At 59.1% G+C, this 23,644-nt stretch overlaps 1 protein-coding gene across 12 annotated transcripts in view; it reads right to left on the reverse strand.

Moving 5' to 3' along the window:
- Positions 1-13,470: 13,470 nt before the first annotated feature.
- The window catches only part of TEDC1 (tubulin epsilon and delta complex 1), a 32,850-nt gene continuing 22,676 nt past the window's right edge, over positions 13,471-23,644 (reverse strand). For 8 of the 12 annotated variants that reach the window (XM_073241723.1, XM_036991654.2, XM_073241721.1 and 5 more), the window contains one exon: positions 13,471-22,669. In XM_073241723.1, the coding sequence (XP_073097824.1) occupies positions 21,561-22,669 (1,109 nt within the window). In that variant the 3' untranslated portion in view covers positions 13,471-21,560. The remainder of the gene's footprint in view (positions 22,670-23,644) is intronic. The other 4 variants (XM_073241720.1, XM_036991657.2, XM_036991656.2 and 1 more) reach the window with 1 other exon arrangement.

Raw genomic sequence — 23,644 nt, forward strand, 5'->3', positions numbered from 1 at the left:
TCCCCCATGCCCCTCCTTGGGGGGTGGGGGTCTCTGCACACTTGTGAATCTGTACAGTGGGGTCAGAGGCCTGCCTGGAGCTTCAGCCAGGGTTGCGGCTCAGGTTGGAGCTAGGTCAAGACTCAATTCTGGGCCAGGTGAGCAGGTGCATCACAGTGACTAGGACACCCCAGGTGGAGGAGGTGGCAGCTCCCACTCCCACCCAGAGCACATGGACACCAGAAGCCACTCCAGGCACGGTGACCGAGAGCCGGGCCCTGGGCCATCTGTGATAAGGCAGGACCAGGCCTGGGAGCAGCCTGGGGCCTGGGTGGGCCCCAGGCTGGAATCAGGGCCTGAGGGATTTCTGAATGGGCAGCAGGGGTGGCCAGAGAGGAAGGGAGGAGGCTGACCAGGGCACTGTCCTGGGGTTGGGCTTTGGGTTTGGGGGCAGGGTTCTGTCTGGCCTAGGAAGGGGACTGGGGAGTCAGGGCAGATGCACCCCAGCGCCCAGAATGAACAGAAAGCCTCACCCCAGGGGAAGGAAAGAGGAAATGGCCGGTCACAGCTGAGCCTGGGCTCTGATGAGGAAAGTCCCCTCCTAAGCCCCAGCAGGGCCCTGCGGTCAGGAGCCAGAGCTCAGGCCCCAGGAGCCCTGGAGCCCGGGGTAGCACTGACACGGCCCCCCGCTGGCGGCAGGCGCTAGGCTTGCCCCCCTTGGGGCCGCCCTCCTTCAAGCATTTGGACTTTGGGGGCAAACCTCACAGACGGAGACCTGAGGGACGGGTGTCCACGCACAAAAACTCATAGTGAAACAAAAACAGGAAGTCCCAGAAGCAGGAATCAGCAACCCAGAGAACTCCAAAGACCCCGGAAGAGCCAAGGATTAGAGTCATCAGATGCGGAGTAGACCACACGTAATGTCTTTTCAAACCTAAAGATGGAAATGAAAACGATGTTAGGTGAGCCCACAGGTGTGGGAAGTTCTGGAATGGGAACAGGACGTGTGAGACTGGTACCAGCAGGGGAACCTACAGCACCCAGAGCAGGGACCTCTCGTGCATGAGGAGAGATGTAGCGTGGCGGGGGGCGCAGCTGGGACGTTCCCGAATGATGGGGGGCCAGGCTCACTCCATCCAAGATCCCACCACACCCACCAGGTGCTCGGGCAGCTGATGTACAGCACCACACGGGGCCTTCGCAGCCACGCGGCTGCACTCCCGCCTGCAGGCAGACCCGAGGTCCAGGCGTGGGCAGGGCGGGGTCCCGAGGCCCCTCTCCCCCGTGCAGACGGCCGTCCCCCGCGGCTCTCTGCCTCTCCATCTCCTCTCCTTACGGGGACACCAGCCGTGTCATCCAGGGCCTCACTTTAACTTTAAAAACCTCTTTAAAGATCCCATCTCTAAGCTAAGTAAAATTCTAAGGTCCTGGGGGGTCAGGAATTCAAGATGTGAAATTTGGAGGGGACATTCAATTCAGCTCATGATACTAAATATTAAAAATAAAATGCACATTGTGATATTTTGAGCTGAGCCTGCCAAACGCCAGGGACAGAGGTTTTAGAAGCATCCAGAGAGCAGGGCCGGTGGTGGGGCACAGACGCGGGGGCCAGCCTGCCCTGGGCAGGCCGGGTCACACTGGCAGGTGCCCCTGTGCGGCCACGGCCACCCCACGCCCAGTGACCACAGAGCGGTGCCGGGAGCCCCCTGGTGGCCATCCTGTGCCATCCCAGTGCTCCACCAGGCAGGTGCACAGACCCAGGCACAGAGGTGATGGGCACCCCACTCCTACGCTCGCTGTGTGCTGGCCCGCTGGCACCACACCGGGAGCTCCGGGATCTCCCCGCAGCTGCACGACAGTCCCACAGTGACCTGGTGATGACCAACGAGTGGGGAGGCCCCCGCAAGCCCACACAGCAGGAGGGGCAGCCAGGGGCCCGAGGGGGAGCCCAGACAACCCATGTGCCACGGCCCTGGGTTGGTGGAGGGGAGCAGGTGCTTGAGGGCTCCCTCCTCCAGTGCCCCTTCGCCTGCAAGGAGTTTCTGCAGAGCTGATCTGGGGGCAGCTGCCACATGCTCTCTGCTCCTTGGTGGGACGGGAGGCCCCTAACCTCTTCCTCAGGCCACGTCACGAGCATGTGCCAGCTCGTCTCACCGACACGCCCGGGTGCCAGCACGTGCGCCCTCTTGTGCTCTCCATGTCCTCTGCACATCTCCTGCACCTCTGATGGGGCGCCGTTGCCATCAGCCCGTCATGAGTGGACAGAGTCCTGAGTAGTAAATGAATTTAACAACCTCCTTATGAACATGCTCAGAAGGCCCACATGGGCCACAGGGGGGCAAAAGCCTCTGTCACTCGGCTCTTTGTACAATATGGAGATGGAGCGAGTGCCGCCTGGGAGGCGTGGAGGGCCGTGCTGACGGCGAGAACGGCATGGCCGTGCGGGCGGACCTCTGTCTGGTGACAGGCTCACCCTGGACCTTGGGGCTCAGTGACGGCACCATGGCCGGATCGGCCCCCAGGTCCCTGGACCGGGAAAGACCCCCTGGCCAAGCCCCCAGAGTGTTTGTACTGAAGGGCCCTCAGCTTTCACTACACCCTGAAGTCAAAACCGCGTGGGACGCACCATCCTGTCGGGGACCACCATCTCCGCAGGGCGGAGTTCCTCACAGCCATCTCACGTCAGCACCTGCTCTGCCTGGCCACCCAGGAACCAGGCCCCACCGCTGCCACTGGGTCCCGAGCAGACTGGCTGCACCACAGGCCAGGGCCCACCTGGGTGTGTGAGTGTGTGTGTGTGTGTGTGTGCACTGCTCACAGTCCTCAGAGCCATGATAAAGTATATATGCACACAGAGGAGAAGAGCTGGTGTGGCCACATGGCGACACCCCAGGACCCTAAGGAAGGAGGTGAGGAGCCTCCACAGCACTCCCGCAGTTCCAGGAGTTTGGCGTGGTCTCAGCATGGACGAGCAAGCACTGTCGATCCCCAGCACAGGGGTGTTGGACCGTGGGAAGGAGCCAGTCTGCAGAGGGCTCAGGGAGACCCCGGCAGGAGCTGGCATCTGCCCGCCAGGACCAAGGCTGGCCTGACTGCTGTCCACCCGCAAGAACAGCCAACATGCCTGCTAGCCTGGCCCTCAGGAGGCCGTGAGAGGCCCAAGGCCCAGTGAGACACCAGCTCCCAGCTGGGTGACCTCAGTGGGCGGCCCTGCCACCACTCACACCTCCGAGTGACCCTTCAGTGCCCCAAGGAGCAAGAAGGCCGGCAGAACCACGAGCCCGGGCCGCACCTGGTGCTGACATGGAGTGGGGACTCAGGCACGGGGTCAGGCTGTCAGCGGCCCTGAGGACCGGCGAGCATCCAGCCCTCAGCCCCAGTGTGTGCACGCAGATGAGAGCCCCTCCAGCTGCACCAATGCACAGGCTGTTACTTATGACCATTGTACCAAAGGCGGGGGGGGCGGGCAGACCCCACCACCTGTGATTGGCCCTCATGAGCAACACACCCCACATTTGTCAGCACAGCTGAACACCTCAAGGCGGCTCCCTGGGCATCCCAGAGCCCCAAGCCTCCAGCGTGAGCCCTCCCACCAAGGGACCTGGTCCCCTCACCCTGCACCCCCAGACCCTGCCCTGGACGCACAACAGGCCGCCAGCCCAGACTTCCCCCCGACGGGAGCCCCACTGAGGCGCCCAGCACAGGACAGGCCTCCAGGATGGGGTCCCTTTGTCCTGTCTCCCAAGCACCCATCTCGGTGTCCCTGCCCCCTCGCGCGGCCTCCAGACGCTGTCCCCGGGTAACACTCTCCCCAAGCGCAGCCAACTCAGCCCTGATGTCCGAGGGCCGAGATGAGTCCTGTTGTGATGAGTTGGCCTGGGGAGGCCTGGGTCAGGGTGACCCGGGGCCAGGGTCCGCTGGGGCCAGGGTCAGGGTGATCTCGGGCTGGGGTCGTGTGAGACAGGGGACAGGTCTGGTAAGCTAGCTAGGGACAGGGTCCGGTGACCTGAGGCCCAGGCGGGGGGACCCTAGGGCCCCATCAGCGCAGGAGACCCCTCAGGCCCACCCCACCCCCACAGCCCAGCAGGACCCTGGGCGCCCAGGGTGCAACGGACTCTGCTGCCCCCGTGTGGCCGTCACCAGCATCGCATGCAACAGGAGACTTCCCAGACCTGGCGCTCCTGGGCAGGTGGGGGGGCGGGCAGGGGCAAAGGGCAGAGGACAGGAGCAGGAGGGAGGGGCAGAGGGCATGGCCAGCACCACTGGGCGTGTCCACTGCAGCTGGCACCCAGGACTGAGCCGGGTCAGTGTGCACATGGATGCCGTCCTCACCCACGCCTTTGACGGGAAGTGTCCTCCGGGACCCTTGGAGCGTCCCTGGAGGAAGGGTCACGCCGGGCGACAGGCACGGGTGGGGGCTGCCCCGTGAGAGCCGAGTCCTGTGTCCGGGCACCTGCTGGGTGTGCCCACACAGGGGTGCAGGTGTCCTGAGGTCCAGGCCCAGCCCCGGCCCAGGGGGTGAGGCCTGAGGGTGGGAGTGATGTTCCCTGGTGCCGTTTGCCACAGCATTTCGGGGGTCACTCCCCCAGTCTTGTGCCCCATGGAGGGGCACCCTGAGCTCCACTGGGCAGGTCTGTCCCCAGTTCAGCATCAGCAGTCTCCTGCAGGTGGTAGTTCCCAGGGGTCCCCAAGGAGGACCTTTGGCAACGTGAGCATGGAACCCCCAGGGACCTCCTGTACCCTGCCTGGTTGGGGTCCAGAGCCTGGGTGAAGCCCCCTGCAGAGACATTCGGGGTGGGGTCTTGGTCCCCTGGGTAGAGTAAGGTCTGTGAATGATTGCCAGCCGATGACCTCCAAATGTCCCAGGAACTCAGAGGCCTGGCCAGGGAAGCCTGGTCCAACGTTGGACTCTGGGCACAGACGCAGACGCGGGGGGCGGCCAGCTCCAGGCGGGCCGGGTCACACTGGCAGGTCCCCCTGTGAGGCCCTGGCCCCTCCACACCCGGAGACCACAGAGCGGTACCGGGAGCCCCCTGGTGGCCAACCTGCGCCGTTGCAGTGCTCCACCAGGCAGGCACGCAGACCCAGGCACAGAGGTGGCAGGCAGCCCACCCCTCAGCACGGCCCACGAAACCGAGCCGAGCGACGGAGACAAGGAGCTGCCTGAGGAAGGTCCTGAGCAGGAGCAAGTGGGCGCTGATTGCAGCCGGAGCATGGAGGGCCGCGGGGAGGCCATCCGAGGACACACACCTGCTCAGCCACACTTTGGATGACTGCGGTGCCCCTGGGAAGCCCACGCTCACTGTGCCCTGGCCCATTGTCACCGCACCAGGAGCGCTGGGCTTCCCGCAGCTGCACGACTGATACTCGTCAACAACGGTGACACATGCACGTGAGGACACAGGAGCAAATGGCATGTGAGACTCTGTTCTCTTCCCAGTCTGTATGTGAATCTGAAGTTTATTAAAAATGTTAAGACCTGACCAGGAAGAAACAGAAAATCTGAACAGACCAATTGCCAGCAAAGAAATTGAATTTATAATCAAAAAACTACCTAAGAACAAAACCCCCAGGCCAGATGGTTTCACTGCTGAATTTTATCAAACATTTAGTGAAGACCTAATACCCATGCTCCTTAAAGTTTTCCAAAAAGTAGAAGAGGATGGAACACCCCCAAACTCATTCTACGAGGCCAACATCACTGTAATACCAAAACCAGGCAAAGACACCACAAAAAAAGAAAATTACAGACCAATATCCCTGATGAACATAGATGCAAAAATACTCAACAAAATATTAGCAAACTGAATTCAAAAATACATCAAAAAGATCATCCATCATGACCAAGTGGGATTCATCCCAGGGATGCAAGGATGGCACAACATTCAAAACTCCATCAACATCATCCACTACATCAAAAAAAGAAGGACAAAAACCACATGATCATCTCCATAGATGCTGAAAAAGCATTTGACAAAATTCAACATACATTCATGATAAAAACTCTCAACAAAATGGATATAGAGGGCAAGTACCTTAATATAATAAAGGCCATATATGAAAAAACCACAGCCAACATGATACTTAACAGCAAGAAGCTGAAAGCTTTTCCTCTGAGATCAGGAACTACACAGGGATGCCCACTCTCCCCACTGTTATTCAACATAGTTCTGGAGGTCCTAGCCACGGCAATCAGACAAAACAAAGAAATAAAAGGCATCCAGATTGGCAAGGAAGAAGTTAAACTGTCCCTGTTTGCAAATGACATGATATTGTACATAAAAAAATCCTAAAGAATCCACTCCAAAACTACTAGATCTAATATCTGAATTCAGCAAAGTTGCAGGATACAAAATAAATACACAGAAATCTGTGGCTTTCCTATACACTAACGATGAACTAGCAGAAAGAGAAATCAGGAAAACAACCTCATTCACAATTGCATCAAAAAGAATAAAATACCTAGGAATAAACCTAACCAAGGAAGTGAAAGACCTATACCCTGAAAACTACAAGACACTCTTAAGAGAAATTAAAGAGGACACTAATAAATGGAAATTGATCCCATGCTCATGGATAGGAAGAATTAATATTGTCAAAATGGCCATCCTGCCTAAAGCAATCTACAGATTCAATGCAATCCCTATCAAAATACCTACAGCATTCTTCAATGAACTGAAACAAATAGTTCTAAAATTCATATGGAATGACAAAACACCCCAAATAGCCAAAGCAATCCTGAGAAGGAAGAATAAAGCAGGGGAATTATGCTCCCTGCCTTCAAGCTCTACTGCAAAGCCACAGTAATCAAGACAATCTGGTACTGGCACAAGAACAGACCCATAGACCAGTGGGAACAGAATAGAGAGTCCACATCTAAACCCAAGCATATATGGTCAATTAATATACCATAAAGGAGCCATGGATATACAATGACAGCCTATTTAACAGCTGGTGTTGGCAAAACTGGGCAGCTACGTGCAAGAGAATGAAACTGGACCATTGTCTAACCCCATACACTAAAGTAAACTCAAAATGGATCAAAGATCTGAATGTAAGTCATGAAACCATAAAACTCCTAGAAAAAAACATAGGCAAAAATATCTTGGACATAAACATGAGTGACTTCTTCATGAACATATCTCCCTGGGCAAGGGAAACAAAAGCAAAAATGAACAAGTGGGACTATATCAAGCTGAAAAGCTTCTGTACAGCAAAGGACACCATCAGTAGAACAAAAAGACATCCTACAGTATGGGAGAACATATTCATAAATGACAGATCCAATAAGGGGTTGACATCCAAATTATATAAAGAGCTCACACACCTCAACAAACAAAAAGCCAATAATCCAATTATAAAATGGGCAGAGGGGCTGAACAGACACTTCTCCAAAGAAGCAATTTCAGGTGGCCAACAGGCACATGAAAAGATGCTCCACATCACTAATTATCAGAGAAATGCACATTAAAACCACAATGAGATATCACCTCACACCAGTTAGGATGACCACCACCCAAAAGACAAACAACAACAAATGTTGGCGAGGTTGTGGAGAAAGGGGAACCCTCCTACACTGCTGGTGGGAATATAAATTAGTTCAACCATTGTGGGAAGCAGTATGGAGGTTCCTCAAAAAACTCAAAATAGAAATACCATTTGACCCAGGAATCCCACTCCTAGGAATTTACCCTAAGAATGCAGAAGCCCAGTTTGAAAAAGACAGATGCACCCCTATGTTTATCGCTGCACTATTTACAATAGCCAAGAAATGGGAGCAACCTAAGTGTCCATCAGTAGATGATGGATAAAGAAGAGGTGGTACATATACACAATGGAATATTATTCAGCCATAAGAAGAAAACAAATCCTACCATTTGCAACAACATGGATGGAGCTGGAGGGTATTATGCTCAGTGAAATAAGCCAGGCGGAGAGAGACAAGTACCAAATGATTTCACTCATCTGTGGAGTGTAAGAACAAAGGAAAACTGAAGGAACAAAACAGCAGCAGACTCACAGAACCCATGAATGGAGTAACAGTTACTAAAGGGAAAGGGACTGGGGAGGATGGGTGGGAAGGGAGGGATAAGGGGGAAGAAAGGGGCATTACGATTAGCATGTATAATGTGGCGTGGGGGGCACGGGGAGGGCAGTATAGCACAGAGAAGACAAGTAGTGACTCTGTAGCATCTTACTACGCTGATGGACAGTGACTGTAATGGGGTATGTGGGGGGGACTTGATAATGGGGGGAGTCTAGTAACCACAATGTTGTTCAAGTAATTGTACATTAACCATACCAAAATAAAAAAATAAAAAATGAAGGAAACACACACACAAAAAAAATGTTAAGACCTGAAAATAACCACCAAAAAAAGCCACCTCCCCAGGCCCCTTTCCTGCCATCTCTGGCCACCGGGGACCCCCTCCAGGTGCGGCTCTGCTGCGGGCGTGCAGGCAGCGTGTCCAGCCTGTCCCTCTGTCGTGCCCTCTGCTTGCCATGAGCCACCCCTCCCCACGCAGCACCCCCGCCACGCGGTGCTTGTCTGCGTTCACACCTGGTATTCACTTAGGCCTCCGTGGCGCTCCTTGTCCTTGCTCGGTATGTCACACCCCCTGCCTTGAGGACAGCAGTGCCTTGCAGTCCTCGTGAGACAGGGACCAGGGGTATAATCAGAGTAGGGTGAGGGCCTCCGGGGGGGAAAAGCAGGGCAGAATATTTAGTCGGAGCAATGTAACAATGGGCAAAGAAGTCCCTGTTGAAAGTCTGTGCTAAGCATTATGCAAAGTCAAGGTCACACTAATTCTCTAGGGTAAAGATATAGACATCTTCAGTGAGATCAGTTAAAGGTCAAAAGGCCAGGAGCAACTTGGCCTGGAATGTTTGAGTGTTCCGCAAGGGTATCAGCATAACCTGTGACTCCGCTGTCAGCCCTGGCAGTCCGACTATGACCCAGCCCAGCTTGGGGGCTGAGCAGGTGGCCTTGTTTCATGTGCTCCCAGACCAAGATGCTGGTATCTGAGAGAAACCATCACAGGAAGTTGCTTGTGTTGTTAATTCTAAATATTCAGAGACCACTTAACAAGTCCACACCCCTAAGTTTTTTTCATGTTCTCGAAAAATCCTCAACTGCCTATAAAACCCCCTAGACGACGCACCACCAAGGACTCTCCTGCCCCCTCCTGGTGTGAGCCGGGAGCTCTGTCCTCTCGCTGTATCTCTAAATAAAGCCTGTACCTTGCTCTCTTACCTTGACTGTTTGTGGAGCTCATTCTTCGGCTCCGTGAACAAGAACCCCGGCGTCACTCGGTCCCAGTGTCCTCACCCTCCTGGCCCAGACCACACATGCCCCTGGGCCGCTGTCCCCCCTGAAGGCTGTCATGCACCCAGGCATCTTGTCACCTTGCACGTGAGCTCGTGAATGAGCGGCTCCTCCCTGAGGATGGGGGCTGAGTCAGGGCACAGGCCACACCCCACTGCGGGGCTCCTGGACCTTCAGGAGCAAAGGGTGAATGCCGGCTGCTGACTGTTGCCTTCACCAGGCAACACCTTCCCTCCTGGTGTGGAGCAGCGCCCACCCCAGCAAGAGGGGCGCCCGAGAAAGGCAGGCAGCTGTGGGAGTCCAACCATCTCTGGACACCAACAGCCTCCAGTCCAGCGACACGCACAGCCCGGGAGTCCCCGTGCAGAGGGCCCTGGCACATTAACACTTGGCTCCCCTCCCCCCTCCCACTGTGTCCCCCAGGACCCCCTGCACTGGCCAAGCCAGCAGCCCAGGCAGGTGAGCCCCAGGGCAGGGGGCAGGAGAGGGAGGGAGACCAGATGGACCCAGGAAGCAGAGGATGCCCAGAGGCTCTGGTCAGAACCACCGGGCAGGGCTGGGCGGCTGCCCTGGAAGTGCCCCAAGACCCCAGCCAGGGGCCAGGCTGGGGTGAGACCAGCCAGCATGGCGCCTGGGGGATGAGGAGGAGAGGCAAGCAGGGGAGGCAAGGCTGTGGTGGTGAGAACCCCCAACACTCAGCCGCAGAAGCAACGGGCGTATGTCAGCTCCCACCCCATCTCTGATACTCTGCAGGATCGGCTCCACGCGGCCACTGGGGCACCCAGGGGGCAAGGCGCCCCCTTCCTTAGCTGACCCCCAAACTCACAGCCTGGCCAGTTGTGGGGAAGTTAGGGTTCCTACGGCCAGGATCCTCACTGAACTTAAACCACCTGATGCTGTAACGGGCCTGTTGCTGGGCTGCCGCTTCCACACCTGTAGGCAATGAGCTATCGCTGCGCTATACACAGAGCTTGGCCCAGTGCTCTGGGCGGAGGCAGAGACGCTAGTGCTCCACCTACCGCCGGACAGCAAGCAAGTAATAAACCCTTTCACCCCCCCAAGAACGTTTTGCTGTCATTTTCTTTGGTCACAGTGAATCCATAGCGAACTTGCCCGGGGCTGAAACCCATTGGCAAGGCACCAGTCCCCACAAGAAGACCGACAGCTTATGCTTCAGCCCAGAAGTGACACAACAGGTCACTGCTGTCCTCTGCCCGTTGGCCAGGGCCTCGCTGCAGCAGGGCAGCGGGCAGGGTCCGGAGCCGGCCCCACCTCTACCAGACCGGAGTCCGGGCTTCCTGTCGGGCAGGGTCCCCACGGGTTCCCGCAGTGACGGTCAGCCGGCAGAGCAGGGCTCGGGCGCCCTCTGGTGGCCATCCTGAGCATTGCGGCTCTGCCGGGCCCTGACCTCAGCCAGGTGGGGCTCCAGGCCGGTGAGCTTAGCGGCCAATCCCAGCTGCCAGCAGTAAACGTCCCTCCTCCCCTCCCGGCCCCGCGTGGTCAAGTCCCAGGGGAAGGTCCCACAGTGAAGAGGCCTAGCTAGGCGGCTCCGTCCACCCTGCTCTCCCCTGCATGCAGCGCTGCCCTCACACCTGTGTGATACTGCACCTCACCAACAGGTTTCAGCCCCGGGCAAGTTCACTTTTGATTCGGTGAGGCTGAAAAATGACAGTGTAATGTTCTTGGGGTGAAAGGGTCTATACCCAATTTTATTCCCACGGTGGCAGGTCAACCACTAGAATCCCATTCACCTCAGAGCGAGTCTGCAGGCAGCAAGCCGGTCTCTGCCTGCACAGCCGTCCCGTATGGCCGTCCTCTGGGCCTCTGTCCCAGACGCTGCCACCACTCCAGCCTCTGCTCTCCTGCAACCGTGCAGCCCAGAGCACTGGGCAGAGCTCTTTATGTAGAATCGATAACAACGTGTGCAGTGAGCAAGCTGACCAGGGTCAGGGCAGAATCCTGGCCATAGGAACTTACATTTTCTCCACAACCTGTCTCCTGATGGGCATGGAGCCTCTCCTAGGAAGTGACAATCAGCTCAGCACCAGGAACAACCTGGCAGGGACCCTGGGTGCATGCTGCACAGGACAGAGTGCACACACCCATGTATGAGGCTCACAAGCACGGGGTAGGCAGTGCATCACAGGCTGTGTGTGCTGCCCCCTCCCTACACTGGCTGGACCCTGTGCCCAGTCACAGAGCCCCCTCCCGGGCCAGCCACCCTCTTGCATGAGGCCCCAGTGGTTTCTTTGCAATAACCTGTGATCACTCATCAGCCACTATGTCGATCACTCTGTGAGCACCGAGCACCACCACCACCTAACCGGAAAGCACTTCCTGGAGCAAGCATTTGTAAGGTTGAGAGGCACCCCTCAGTTCTCTCTACGCTGCAGTCAAACCATTTCCAATGGCCTCCATTTTCATCCTTCATACAAAATGAGTGAAGACAATACCCAAGATATGGAAGCAACCTGTGTCTGTTGATAGATGGATGGTTAAAGAAGATGTGGTACATATACATGATGGAATATTATTCAGCCATAAAAAAGAAATGCTACCATTTGTAACAGCATGAATGGACTTAGAGGGTATTAATGCTCAGTGAAATAAGCCAGGTGGAGAAAGACAAGTACCAGCCACATTATCTTGTCAATGGGTTTCAGCCCTGGACAAGTTCACTATGGATTCAGTGTGACCAAACAAAAAACAGTAGAACGTTCTTGGGGTGAAAGGGTTATACCTGACTTTATTTCCATGGTGGCAGGTCAGTCACTAAAATCTCATTCACTCAAAGCAAGTCTACATGCAGCAAGCTGGTCTCTGCCTCTGGACCTATCTGCACAGCCGTCCTCTGGGCCTCTGTCCTCGGCGCTGCCACCACTCCAGCCTCTGCTCTGCTCTCCTGCAGCCATGCTACCGTGTCACCCAGGGCACTGGGCGGAGCTCTTTATATAGAGAGTTAAGAGCAATGTATTGCCCACACATGTGTAGTGAGCTAGCCAACCAGGGCCAGGTGAGAATCCTGGCCACAGGAACTTTCACTTTATCCACATACATGATTTCACTTATTTGTGGAATCTAAAAACAAAACAAAACAGAAGGAACAAAACAACAGTAGACTCACAGATGCTGAGAAGTGACTGGTAGTTCCCATGGGGGAGGGGCCAAGGTGGGTGGGAAGGGGAGGCAAGGGGTATAAAGAAGCACAAAATCTCAATCACAATATAAATTGGCCATGGGACTGGTAGTACAGCCTGGAGAAAAAGTCAATGATTCTGTAACATCTTCCTATGGTGACAGATGGTAACTGCACTAGTTGGGGTGAGGATTTAATAATGTGGGTAACTATCGAATCACTATGTTGTACACTGAAACCAGTATAATATTGTATATCAACAATACTTGAGTGAAAAATATATCAACAAAGAAAAAAACAAAAAATGAGTGAAGATTATTTTCCAATAAATTCTACAGTGAAGACTTGACTCATGGGCCAACGTCCGTCCATATCAAAGTTGGCTGATTCTCAGCCTCTGTCACTCAGTTTTCTTTCTCGGCCTTGATGACTGTGTGGATAGAATGAGAGCTCCTGCGGCCAGGATTGTCCCCTGGGCCTGGTCGGCTGGCTCACTGCACACCTGTGGGCAATACACGGCTGTTGACTCTATATAAAGAGCTCTGCCCAGTGCTCTGGGTGACACGGTGCCAAGGCTGCAAGGCTGCAGGGGAGCAGAGGCTGGAGTGGTGGCAGCGCCGAGGACAGAGGAGCCCAGAGGAGACCAGCTTGCTGTGTGCAGACGTGCTCTGAGTGGGCGGGATTTTAGTGACTGACCTGCCACCGTGGAAATAAAGTTGGGTATAACCCTTTCACCCCAAGAACATTCTTCTGTCATTTCTTCGGTCACCCTGAATCCGTAGTGAACTTGCCAGGGCTAACACCCCCTGGCAAGACAGACTGGCAAATGCAACTTCCGCTAGTAAAACCTTGCAGAACTGAGCTTTAGGAGAGGACCCGGAGCCCTGCTGGGACGGACCCAAACAAGAGTCGGCCCGTGCAGTTTTACAGGCAGTTGTAGGAGGTATTTTTATTTCACTCAAAATATTCCTCTTCAATTCAGTCAAAGAACCATCTTGTTTCTTGAGAATTCCAGTGAGACACAGAGGACTGGACATGTGCATTTATTAATGTTCTGTCCCAAAACCCAATTAAAATACGAATACCGACCACAGTGGCAAACGCTCGCCTGGCCTTCCGCACATGCCAGCTCCGTCCCCGCGTGGCACACCGGGGCCCCGTGTAACCCCCGCGGGGCCCCTCCAGAAGAGGAAACCTCCCTGGGCCACGCCGCTGGCTGTGCCAGAGCCAGACCCGGGGCCAGCGCCAGGGGCTTGTCGTCGGCGCGCCGCACTGGCCGGGGCCGGCAGACACAAAGGGAGGGCAGCAGGGGAAGCTGGGCCGCCGCATCCGCACGGTCACACCGGACAGACGGGGACAAAGGGACCGCCCCGCAGGGTGACGAGGAGCGGCAGGGCCGGCCCTGCAGTCAGCACTGCGGTGCCGGCCGCGCCCACGGGGCGGCTGCGCTGCGCGCCCGTGACGCACGCGGTGGGCGAGTCCCTACGTCATCCGCCGAAACCAAGACCCACTGTGTGCCAGCGACATTTCGACGAAGACTTTTGCAATGTTTTTAAAACTACTGAAAAAATTGAAAAATCGATGAATGAATGAGAAGAGGCGATCCTGACAGATGCCGCGGCTGGGTGGGCCCTGAGGACGCCGTGCTGGGCGCTGGGGGGGCCCTTCCCAAGGTCCCCGAGCGGGCGGACCCCAAGGCGGCGGCGGGACGGGGGGCAGCGGCTGGGCCGCACGGGGCTTCCCTGGGGAGGTGGGGCGGCTGCCCGTGCGAAGGCGCTGGGGGCCCTGAGCGACGCACCTCAAAATGGCCTAGATGTACATTTTAGGTATATTTTAACACAACGAAAAAAAATTAGTGAATAGAATTTGCCGCCCTCAAAAACACTCTGTGGTGAATTACGGAATGATTTTTTTTAACTCTATTTTCCAAACCCACAGAGCACAGGAAGCGCAGTGGTAATGGGACTGACCCCCTGGACTGCAGATGGGGGCTGACAAGCAAGAAGATGGGGCAGAGGCCCAAATACACCAGAATTCACGAAGCACCTCCGGCCTAAGCCAGCGTTTTGGCAGATTTCTGCATAAAATCTAAGTAACAAAGCACACATCTGAAAACGAACCCAGTGCATCTGGGGGCCTCCAGCAGCGGGTCCCTGAGGCTATGGGCACGCCTGGCACGCCGGGTCTTCCCCGGTGGCACCCTGGTCTCTGCTCCTCTAAGGATGCCGCTCCCACCGCAGAACCCCTCCCGTGGCCCCATCTGGCCCCGAGCACCCCAAAGGCCCGTGACCACCGCCGTCCCACGGTGGAGGGCTTCCGCGCGTGCAGTCGGGAGCACACAGGCTCTGCCCAGAGCAGAGCTAGAGAGAAGTGTGTGGGCGCACAGGCTGTGAAAGGGGGCTCGAGGCGCGGGTCCCTCGGGTGGCACGGAACAGGAGGCGGCAAGCAGGGAGAGTGACAGAGGGACACTCGCGATCAGCCGGCTCCAGCTGGCAGGACCCGCCGTGGGGCACGCGAAGGCCCACGCAAAGGTGACAGAATGCAAGAAAGTGACAGTCACAGGTGCGGTTTCCACAGAACAGCCCCTGCACAAAGGCAGGATGTGTCCAGACAGCAGAAGTAGCAGCGATGGCTTCCCCCAAAGCCTCCACCACTGCTCGGCTCCCAGCGCGACCTCGGCTTACGGGCCGGCGAGGTGCAAAAGCACAGCCCACACTGGACGTGTCGCAGCAGGTTCAGGAAAATCACAGGCACGTTCCACCGACCTGCAGAGGACAGCAAGGCTCACCCAGAGAATTCACCTGCCCTCGGGAATATGATGGATCTGGGTAAAACGCGGGAGAAAACAAGTCACAGGAGAAAATCTACAGCACAATGCCCTAAAAGCAAATAGCCAAAGATAAGTGTGTCAGGGCACATTCGGGTTCCATAGGGCCACACAGGAAGGCAGGCTGAGGAGTGGTGCTCCCAGCATATGGACTGAGGCCGCATCCGGTGGACGTGCAGGTGGCTGTGGTGCCGCTTACACATGCCTGTTGTCTAGGCTCCAGCCTCTGTTTGGGGCAGTGGGCTTGCGATGGCTATTCCATCACCCAGGATGCCAAACCTAAGACCTGGCTACGGAAATAAACGCACACCCAGATGGACCCACAAGAGCAGAGCATGAATGCGTGGATGGCCCCGGCACTGGAGGCCAGCCTGAGGAGGCTGCTGGCAGAATTACCCAGGATTCTCCAGGCCAGTAAGAAAAACAGTTAATAGAAAAATGGGGCACAAACAAGTCATGCAAGAGAGTGAAAGTCTCACAAGGATGTGGGAGGACCGCAGCCCCACGAGGGCCAGGCAACGGGGCAGAGGGCTGTATCCCGCCCTCTTCCCTGGCAGACACCAAGCCCTGTGCCGTGAGAACATAAATGCCAGCAATGCTGGAGGGAAAAGCAAACTTGCCGTGAAGGTGACAGGGCCCCTCTCCCAGAGACCGTTGCTGCCAGGTGTGGCCCCTCCACGGCAGGACTTTCTCCCTGACACCGAGGCACCCTTGGTCCAGCACCCCCAGCAGCTCCATGTGCCCACAAATCCGAGTTGAGGACAGGAGGCTGGAAGCTGGTGTCTCATGCCAGCTTCTGAGGACCATGCAAAGGGATCCACGAGCGTCCCCTTCCACAGCCTTTGGCGTATACTCTGTGCTGGGCGGAGGGCCAGGACACAGCAGCGTGGATCACGGAGCAGGAGATGGGAGGGGGCATGAGCCAGACAGACTGGGGTGGGTCAGCCTGGACAGCCTGCCGGACGCAGGGTGGGTCGCCCGAACGCCCACGCCCTCCAGCCACTATCACCTCAGGTCATCACGAGGTTAGTGCCGTAAGGATGGAGTTGATTCCACATTGTCCACTGGGCTCAGAGGCACAGGATAATCCCAAAGAAAATCCAGTCTTGTCGTGGTGAAGGGGAGGCCATGGGGTGGCCATACAAGGACCTGCTGCCTGCCTGTCTCGACCTTCCTCGGACACCAGGCCACTCTCTGTGGCACCTCCCACCCCTTGCTGCCAACCCCGTCTCCTCCCTCCCCACCCTGAGGCTGTTTATTGTGGGCACCTAGCTGAGCCCCAGGATGCCAGGACAGCAGGTGTCTTAAGAAAACGTGAGCACTGAATCTGGATGGAATAAGCAGAGGGCCACCCCCACGTGGTGGAGGCCTGGGCAGAGCAAACAGGCAGGGCACTGAGGCAGGATTCGAGCTCTGCCTGGGCTGGGACACTGGCGCTGTTGGTTCTGGGACCTTCGGACTCGGACTCGATGACCCCCAGCTCTCCGGGGCCTCCGTCTGCCTGCTGGGAACAGGCTCTCTATGTTCTTGGGAGAACCTGCCATACCAGCCCCAGCGCCCCCAGCCCGCCAGCCTGGTGCACCCCACCTCCAGCTGCCTTCCCCAGGGTTCAGACATCTGAGCCCCCCAGGCTGAACCCTTGGGGCAGTCCCAGCCCGAGATCTTGGGCCCGTGGCATGCTTCCGCTTCGCTTTTCTCTGGTTAGACAGCAGTTACCTCGATTTGCCAAATTAAGCTGCTTGAGCTCCAGCTCGGAGCCCCAGGCCATCAGCAGAGGGCTTCCCAGAAGGAATGGTGGCACCCTCACCTGGGCAATGGTGCCATTTCTCCCAGGTTATCGATTGTGGGTGTCTGTTCCTTCACAGGACAAGATGAACCCAAGAGTGAGAAGTTGCAGGAGTGACCCAAGAGGGGTGGGCTCAGTTTTGCTAAATTGGGTTTTTTTTTTTATGATGAGGCTATTTTGCTACAGAAATGTGCTCTGGAACGGCAGCAGAAGGGTCAGAAGTTCAGAGGTTTTCTTGTCGTTTTGAGCAACCAACCTGTGTCTGTGGCCCAATGAGACTTGCTGGCCTCCCCACAAGCAGGTGAAGGTGACCTTGCCATTTCAGGGGGCCTAGAGGGTCCCTCTCTCCAGTGAGGGGGGAGAGCTGGGGCTTTGGCTATGGGGCACAGAGAACTTCCCAAGGACTCAGGAGAGACTTGAGTCTTACTGGTGGAAGGGAAACGACCATGACAGCAGCCCAGGGAGGGAGCTGCCTCTCCGTTGGTTTGATGGAATGTTTGTTTGGGGACTTACTGTGTGCTGGTGTTCTGCAAAGCATCTTCACGTGGGACTGCTCATGACCAGGGCTGTTTCCCGGTCCAAGGCAGCCTGCGAACTCACAGCCCCTGAAGGCAAACCGGCCCACACTGCCACGCCCCTGTGCCACGGTGGAGCCTCCCAGGCGAGACCAGAGGAAGGGCAGCCACACCAGCTGGGCACCGCAAACTCACCCAGCCATCCCATCTCCCCCATGGGACCTGCTGGTGCGGCAGCTACCAGAGTGACCAAGTCCTCATCTCAGATCCAGGAGTGTCCGTCTTCTGTGGGAATCAAGAGTGCAAACCCCAGACCCAACCAGCCATCAGCAGCGGGGCTGTCATGGGAAGGTCTGGACCAGACAGGGGACCCACGGGATGCTGGGGACTTCTGGGGGCTCTCCCTCCTCACCTGGGTGCTGCCTTTCAAGTGATGTTGTAAGCCCTTGGCATGACACAGGGAGACATCACCAGCCCCCAAAATGGGAAATAAAGGTGGACAGAGCCTGCGTCCTGTGTAATGTGACCAAGCTGCTGAAGCCGCCCCTCCAGGCCTCATCTGCTCTTTCCAGAAACAAGCTAGCTCTGAGCTCTTTGGAGGGCTTTGTCAGGCCGGGGCCTTCAGAAGAGGATGGGTGGCCAGCGAAGCACACCACAGGGGGCAAGGCGGCCCACCCCAGGAGCGCACGTGCGTCCAGGCAGGAGACATGGGCAGAGGGCTTGGGCCAGCGTCACGGAGCCTGGCGGGCATCTGGACAAGGGGGCCTGACTCTGGTCAGGACCACTGAGCTGGGAGCTGGTAACGTACCTGACTTCTCTTTCTACCCTGGAGGTCTAGGGAAAGGTGGTGGCCTCTGACCTGGCCGGGGAGGAGAGCTCAGAAGGGCAGAAAGGGCCCTGGGATGGTGGAGGCAGGCTGGAGGCCCCCCATCCGGGGCCTGTGGCCCAGCCCCCACCTGCCACCCACACATCCTTCCCAAGGAGCTGGTGCCTGCCACCCTGCCCTTCCCAGTCACTCACCCACCAAGTGTGGTGGCCACACAACCTACGGACACTGTTCTGCCGCCACCCAGAGCCGGGTCCCAGCCTCCCCGTGGCCTTTGCTGGCTGTTCCCCACCTCGACTGACTGCTAAGCTGAGGGGGTCTCTGCCCGTTGCTCCACTACCTCTCTGGGGCCTCATTCCTGCAGACCCTCTTCTAAGACAGGTGTGGACACACCCACACGCCCAGTGGTCTCCCTGGGGTGTCTCACATGGAATTCGGGATTCCTCTAAAAGGCCTGTGTGACCTCTGCCCTGCAGCCCTCCCAAGGCAGCTCTCACCTGGGTGCCTCCTGGCACCCTCCCTGACCCCTCTCCCATGCCCGGGGCCCCCCAGGTCCTCCAGCCCCAGAACTCTGCCGCCCTCCTCACCGAGGGCCACCCTGGGTCCCCACAGTGACCTCCAGCAATGGTCGGATCACACTGCTCCCCACTCAGAGCACCCAGGGGTGCTGCTGTGAGGGCTTAAACCCAAGCCCCAGCCCGCCAGCCCAGGGCCCACACCCCAAGCCCCTCCCACAAGGGGGCAGAGCTCCCTGCTCCTCCCTGCTGGACCCCACCCCACAGGGCTCCAGTCTGACCGCAGCACCAGCAGCCTGCCTCGGGCCAGGGACAGCTCTGTGGCTCAGCGTCAGGGCCTGCCCGGGGCCAGCACACAGCAGACATGCCATCGGGACCTGTGAGCTGCCCAGTGACAGAATGAGGGCAGGGGGACTAGTCGGCTCTTTCTGTCATGCCCAGGGAAGTGCAGGCCAGAACCAGGTGCCATCCTGTTCCCAAGGCCAACCCCAGATGGCAGACACCTCATTCATGAGCCTGACCAGGGCCCCTGGTCCCCAGCCCAGCGAAACAGCAGGGGCGGGGTCCTGGCGGGGGATGGGGCGGCTTGCATCCTTCACATCTATTCAGATGCCCTCAGGGACCCAGCCAGAGGGGCACATGGGCAATTAAACCAAGTCAGGACAGGATAGGGACAGGGTCCCTGGTGCTGTGAGTTCTGGGGGCAGTGGGGGCAGGGTGGAGGCAACGACAGCACTGAAGGCCCAGAGGACTGGGTGCGCCTGCGGGTCTGGGAGCCCAGAATGACCTTCTCAGCCCAGGAGGCAGCCCAGGCTGAGGAAGAGCAGCTCCCAGCCCTGACCCTGCACTGGTGCCGTCAACAGGCCTCCCCAAGCCAGGGGCCAGCAAGGGGCTCCTCCAGGGGGAAACTCAGGGGTAAGCGCCAAACAGCCTGATGGGAGAGGGCAGCTGGGGCCCAGGACCCCTCAGGCCCTGAGTTGTGACCTTCCTGTGGTCCCTGCCTGGGACATGCCCAGAGAGACCAGGCAGGGAAGGGATGGGGGAGGCGCCGGCCCATCAGGCCTCACCGCTGCCCACACACTCCCAGGACCTTGGATGCACCCTGCACCCTGCCCCACAGCTGCCAGGAAGAGGGCCCTGGCGTGCACTTTCCAGGGCGGCTCCCCACAGCCCTCCCACTGCCCCTGCACTTGCCAACCTGGGGAAAGAGTGCAACCCCTGCTCCTCACAGGCTCCTGGCAGCTCACAGAGGTGCAGCTGAGGGCGAGGCTGGAGGGCAGGGCTGGGGGGCAGGATGGAGGATGGGGCGGAGTGGTGGCTGGTGTACTCCCTGCACACCTGAGGACAGTAGTTCAGACGCCAGCTGGCTGGGAGGCATGCCACCCCCCAAAGGCCAAACTGCAGGCCATGTCCAGCATGGGGGGAGGGGGAGGGGGGAGGCCAGGCCTGCTCAAGGGGGCCCTGTGACCTGCCAGCCACATCTTGAACTGCTGCAGTTGGCAGGAAGGGGCTCAGAGAGGACCTACAGGGAATGGTAGGTGAGATGCCTCGGTGGCAGTGGGTCAGGCCTTGCCATCAGGAAGTGCTGGCAAACACAGCGAGGTGAGCACTCCTGGCTTGCCCGGGACACTACAATGCTACCTGTCACTTGGCACAGCTTGTGTGACTGACACCCAGTCACCCTGCAAAGCATCCTCAAACAGCCATGCCAACGGCCTAATAAGATGCAAGGTGAAGGACCCCTCCCCAGATGCTGCAGAGACCCTCTGTGGCCTGGTCAGTCGGTCAGTGCCCAGGGTCACACCAAAAGTGCAGGGCCGGCGGAGGCCAAGTTAGAGACCCGCAGTGGACGTGGGTGTGGTGAGCTCCCATGACACCAGTGCCCCCTGGTGCCCCCGATGGACCCAGTTCCAAGACCTCATCCCATCTGGCTTTGGGCTGTGCTGGGATGGGGGAGCCCTGAGCGCCAGATGTGAACCAGGGGCTTGGGGGCACTTCTGGGCCAGATGTGTGGGGGCAGGGACAAGGGGCCAGCACACCCCTGGGGCGAGGGATGGGGCTGAAGGTATTCCAGAATGCCCGGGTTAGGGGACCTCCAAGGTTGGAGGGAGGCTGTCTAGGACAGAGCTGAAACAGAGCAGGCCTGGGGAGAAGGCCCAGGAAGTGGGCTGGCCCAGACCCCCACCCCACTCATTCCCACCCCCTCCTACCCGACCCTCCCCCAGCTGTTAAAAACAGGACGCATGAATCAGGCGGAGCTGCTGCCGGCTTTGCATACAAAATTGTAAACACCAGTCTTTAAAATGATAAGAGCCCTCCTGGCCCCAAACTCTGAGCCAGAGGCCCCACCGCGGGACCCCAAGAGACCAGACCCCCAGGCATTCGGTCCTCCCTTCCCACCCAGGCCCCCAGCAGGCAAGGGCGGGGCCCCTTGCCCTCCAGCCAGGCCGCACACACTGGCCCATGCCCTGAGGCCAGCGAGAGGCGGCTGAGGGTCCTCGGTCTGAGGGATTCCTGAGATGAAGCGGCTGCTGCCGGGACTCACTGTACCTGGCACCGTGGGGAGCCGGCCCCCATCCCGTCCCATGCAAAGTGCACACCGCCCCCCGCATCCCTGCACCCTGGGGGCGGCCCACGCTGCTCAGGCCCTGTCACGTGTCCAGGGCGTCGCGCGTGGGCGAAGGCCCGTGGGGGCGGCCCGGTGGGCCGTGCAGCGGTGGGGGCGGCGGCACAGAGTTGCGCTGCGGGGGTGGCGGCTGCAGCTCCAGGGCGAGTGCAGGTGGCGGGAAGTCGCGCACCTGGCGGCGGTACTCGAGGAAGGTACAGGCCTTGGTGGCGAGCGCCACCACGTTCTTGCCCACGAAGATGGCCGAGACGCGGCTGTCGCGGAAGAGTGCCATGTTGGCGGCGCGCGCCAGCACAGCCACCACGTTGACGGTGGCGAGGCTGAGCACAGGGTAGAGCATCATCTTCTGCGGCGCGATGTGCTCCCCCTGCATGCTGACCTCGCTGAGCGCCACGCAGGGCAGCACAAGCAGCAGCGTGTAGCAGTAGAAGAAGGTGAGGCCCTCGGCCCACAGCGGCAGCCCGGTGCGCGGCGGCTCCCACAGGCTGGCCTGCATGTCCAGCAGGTCCAGCAGGTCCAGCGCCACCCAGAAGAGGCGGCCGCGCAGGTCCTCGCGCTTGCGGAAGGTGCGCACGTACTCCATGCGGTCCAGCGCCACGAGCAGCAGGAAGAGGCCGGGCACGCACACCGAGAGCAGCAGCGTCAGCGCCTTGCGCGCCACCGGGTCAGCCGCGCCGCGCCGCGCCGCCTTGTAGTTCTGGAAGATGAAGTAGAGCTTGATCTCCAGCACGAAGATGTACAGAAACCAGAGGATCATGGCGTAGCCGCGCTTGGCGGTGCGCACCTCGGCACCCACCCACACGGCCACGTAGCGCAGAACCAGCAGGAAGCACACGTCGCCCACCAGCACGATGATGCACACGCCGATCTTGCGCGGGCCCTGGTTCTGTTCCACCAGGTACGAGTCCATGACCGCCATGCTGCCCATGATCACCAGCGTGGTCAGGCACACGTGGCGCCGGTCCGGGGGCGGCAGCACCATGGTCGGCCGCCGGCCCCGGCCTGTGCGCGCGCGGCCCCCGCGCGAGGCGGGACGAGACCCTGTGTCGACGGCGCTCAGCCCGCGGGCATGGCTCGGCGGGCCTGTCCAGCCGCCCCGAGGGCGGGCCCGCTCCGGGCAGGGGAGCTGGGAACCTGGGGAGACCAGAGGGACAAAGTAAGGGCACGGGCCGGCGCGCCCACCCCGCACCGGGCTCCTTCCCCGCGCCGGCGCTGCCGTCCCGCGCGGCGCTGTCCTCACTCCCGCTTCGCCCGCCGGGGCCCCTGCCGCAGGCACGCGCCAACGGGCGCACGGTCCCGAGGACCGGACACGGGCCTCCAGGGGGCGCTGCGGCCGCACCGGAGACCCGAGGCCTCGTTCCCAGCACCGCCAGGAAGGAACCGAACGGAAGTGGTCCTCCCGCCGCGCGCATCCCGAGGCCGCGCTGGTGTGTCCCCGCCGGGCCCAAGCCGGCGTCCCCCACTCCCCGGGCGCCGCACTGGGCGGGGAGGGGAGCCCGCGCCCGCCGCCCCGCCAGCTCGGGAGCCATCCCCGAGCCCGGCCGGCAGGTTTTGTGACCGGGACGGAGAGGAATCCAGGTCCTGTGGCTCCCACCCCGCAGGCCTGTCCGTGCCTCCGCACGCCTGCCCCGGGGGAGTCAGGCTCCCGCAGCCCGCCGCCCCCAGGCCGTGTGCCCCACTCTCTGCCATGGTTTCCCCCACGTCTCCCACCACCTCCGGAGGCCGTGCCCGGGCCACATGCCCGGCCATGTACACCCCGCCCCGCGCGCCAGCACGCCCACGGCCCTGCCCACCGCCAAGGGGAGGTTCCCCCCGCCGCCGCTCCGCCGCACTTCAGGGGCCATCTCAGGAAGCCCGCCCTCCGCTACGGCCCCCTGGCCCCCCTCGCACCCCGGGCACTAGCTGTCATGGCTGTGCTGGTCTGAGTCCGACACCAAACGGTCCCTGCGCCTGGGTCTGAACCCCTCACCCACCCTAAAGTCACTTGCGGGCTCTTTTCCAGCCAGGCCCCCTCACCCTGCCTCTCCCCTGCACAGCACCCCGGGCCCTGGGCCCTGGGCCCTGTTTACTGCCCTGTCTAGACAAGAACATAAAATGTAATGTCACCTG

This window comes from Manis javanica, chromosome 8 (genome assembly GCF_040802235.1).
Source record: "Manis javanica isolate MJ-LG chromosome 8, MJ_LKY, whole genome shotgun sequence".
NCBI classification, from domain to species: Eukaryota; Metazoa; Chordata; class Mammalia; order Pholidota; family Manidae; genus Manis; species Manis javanica.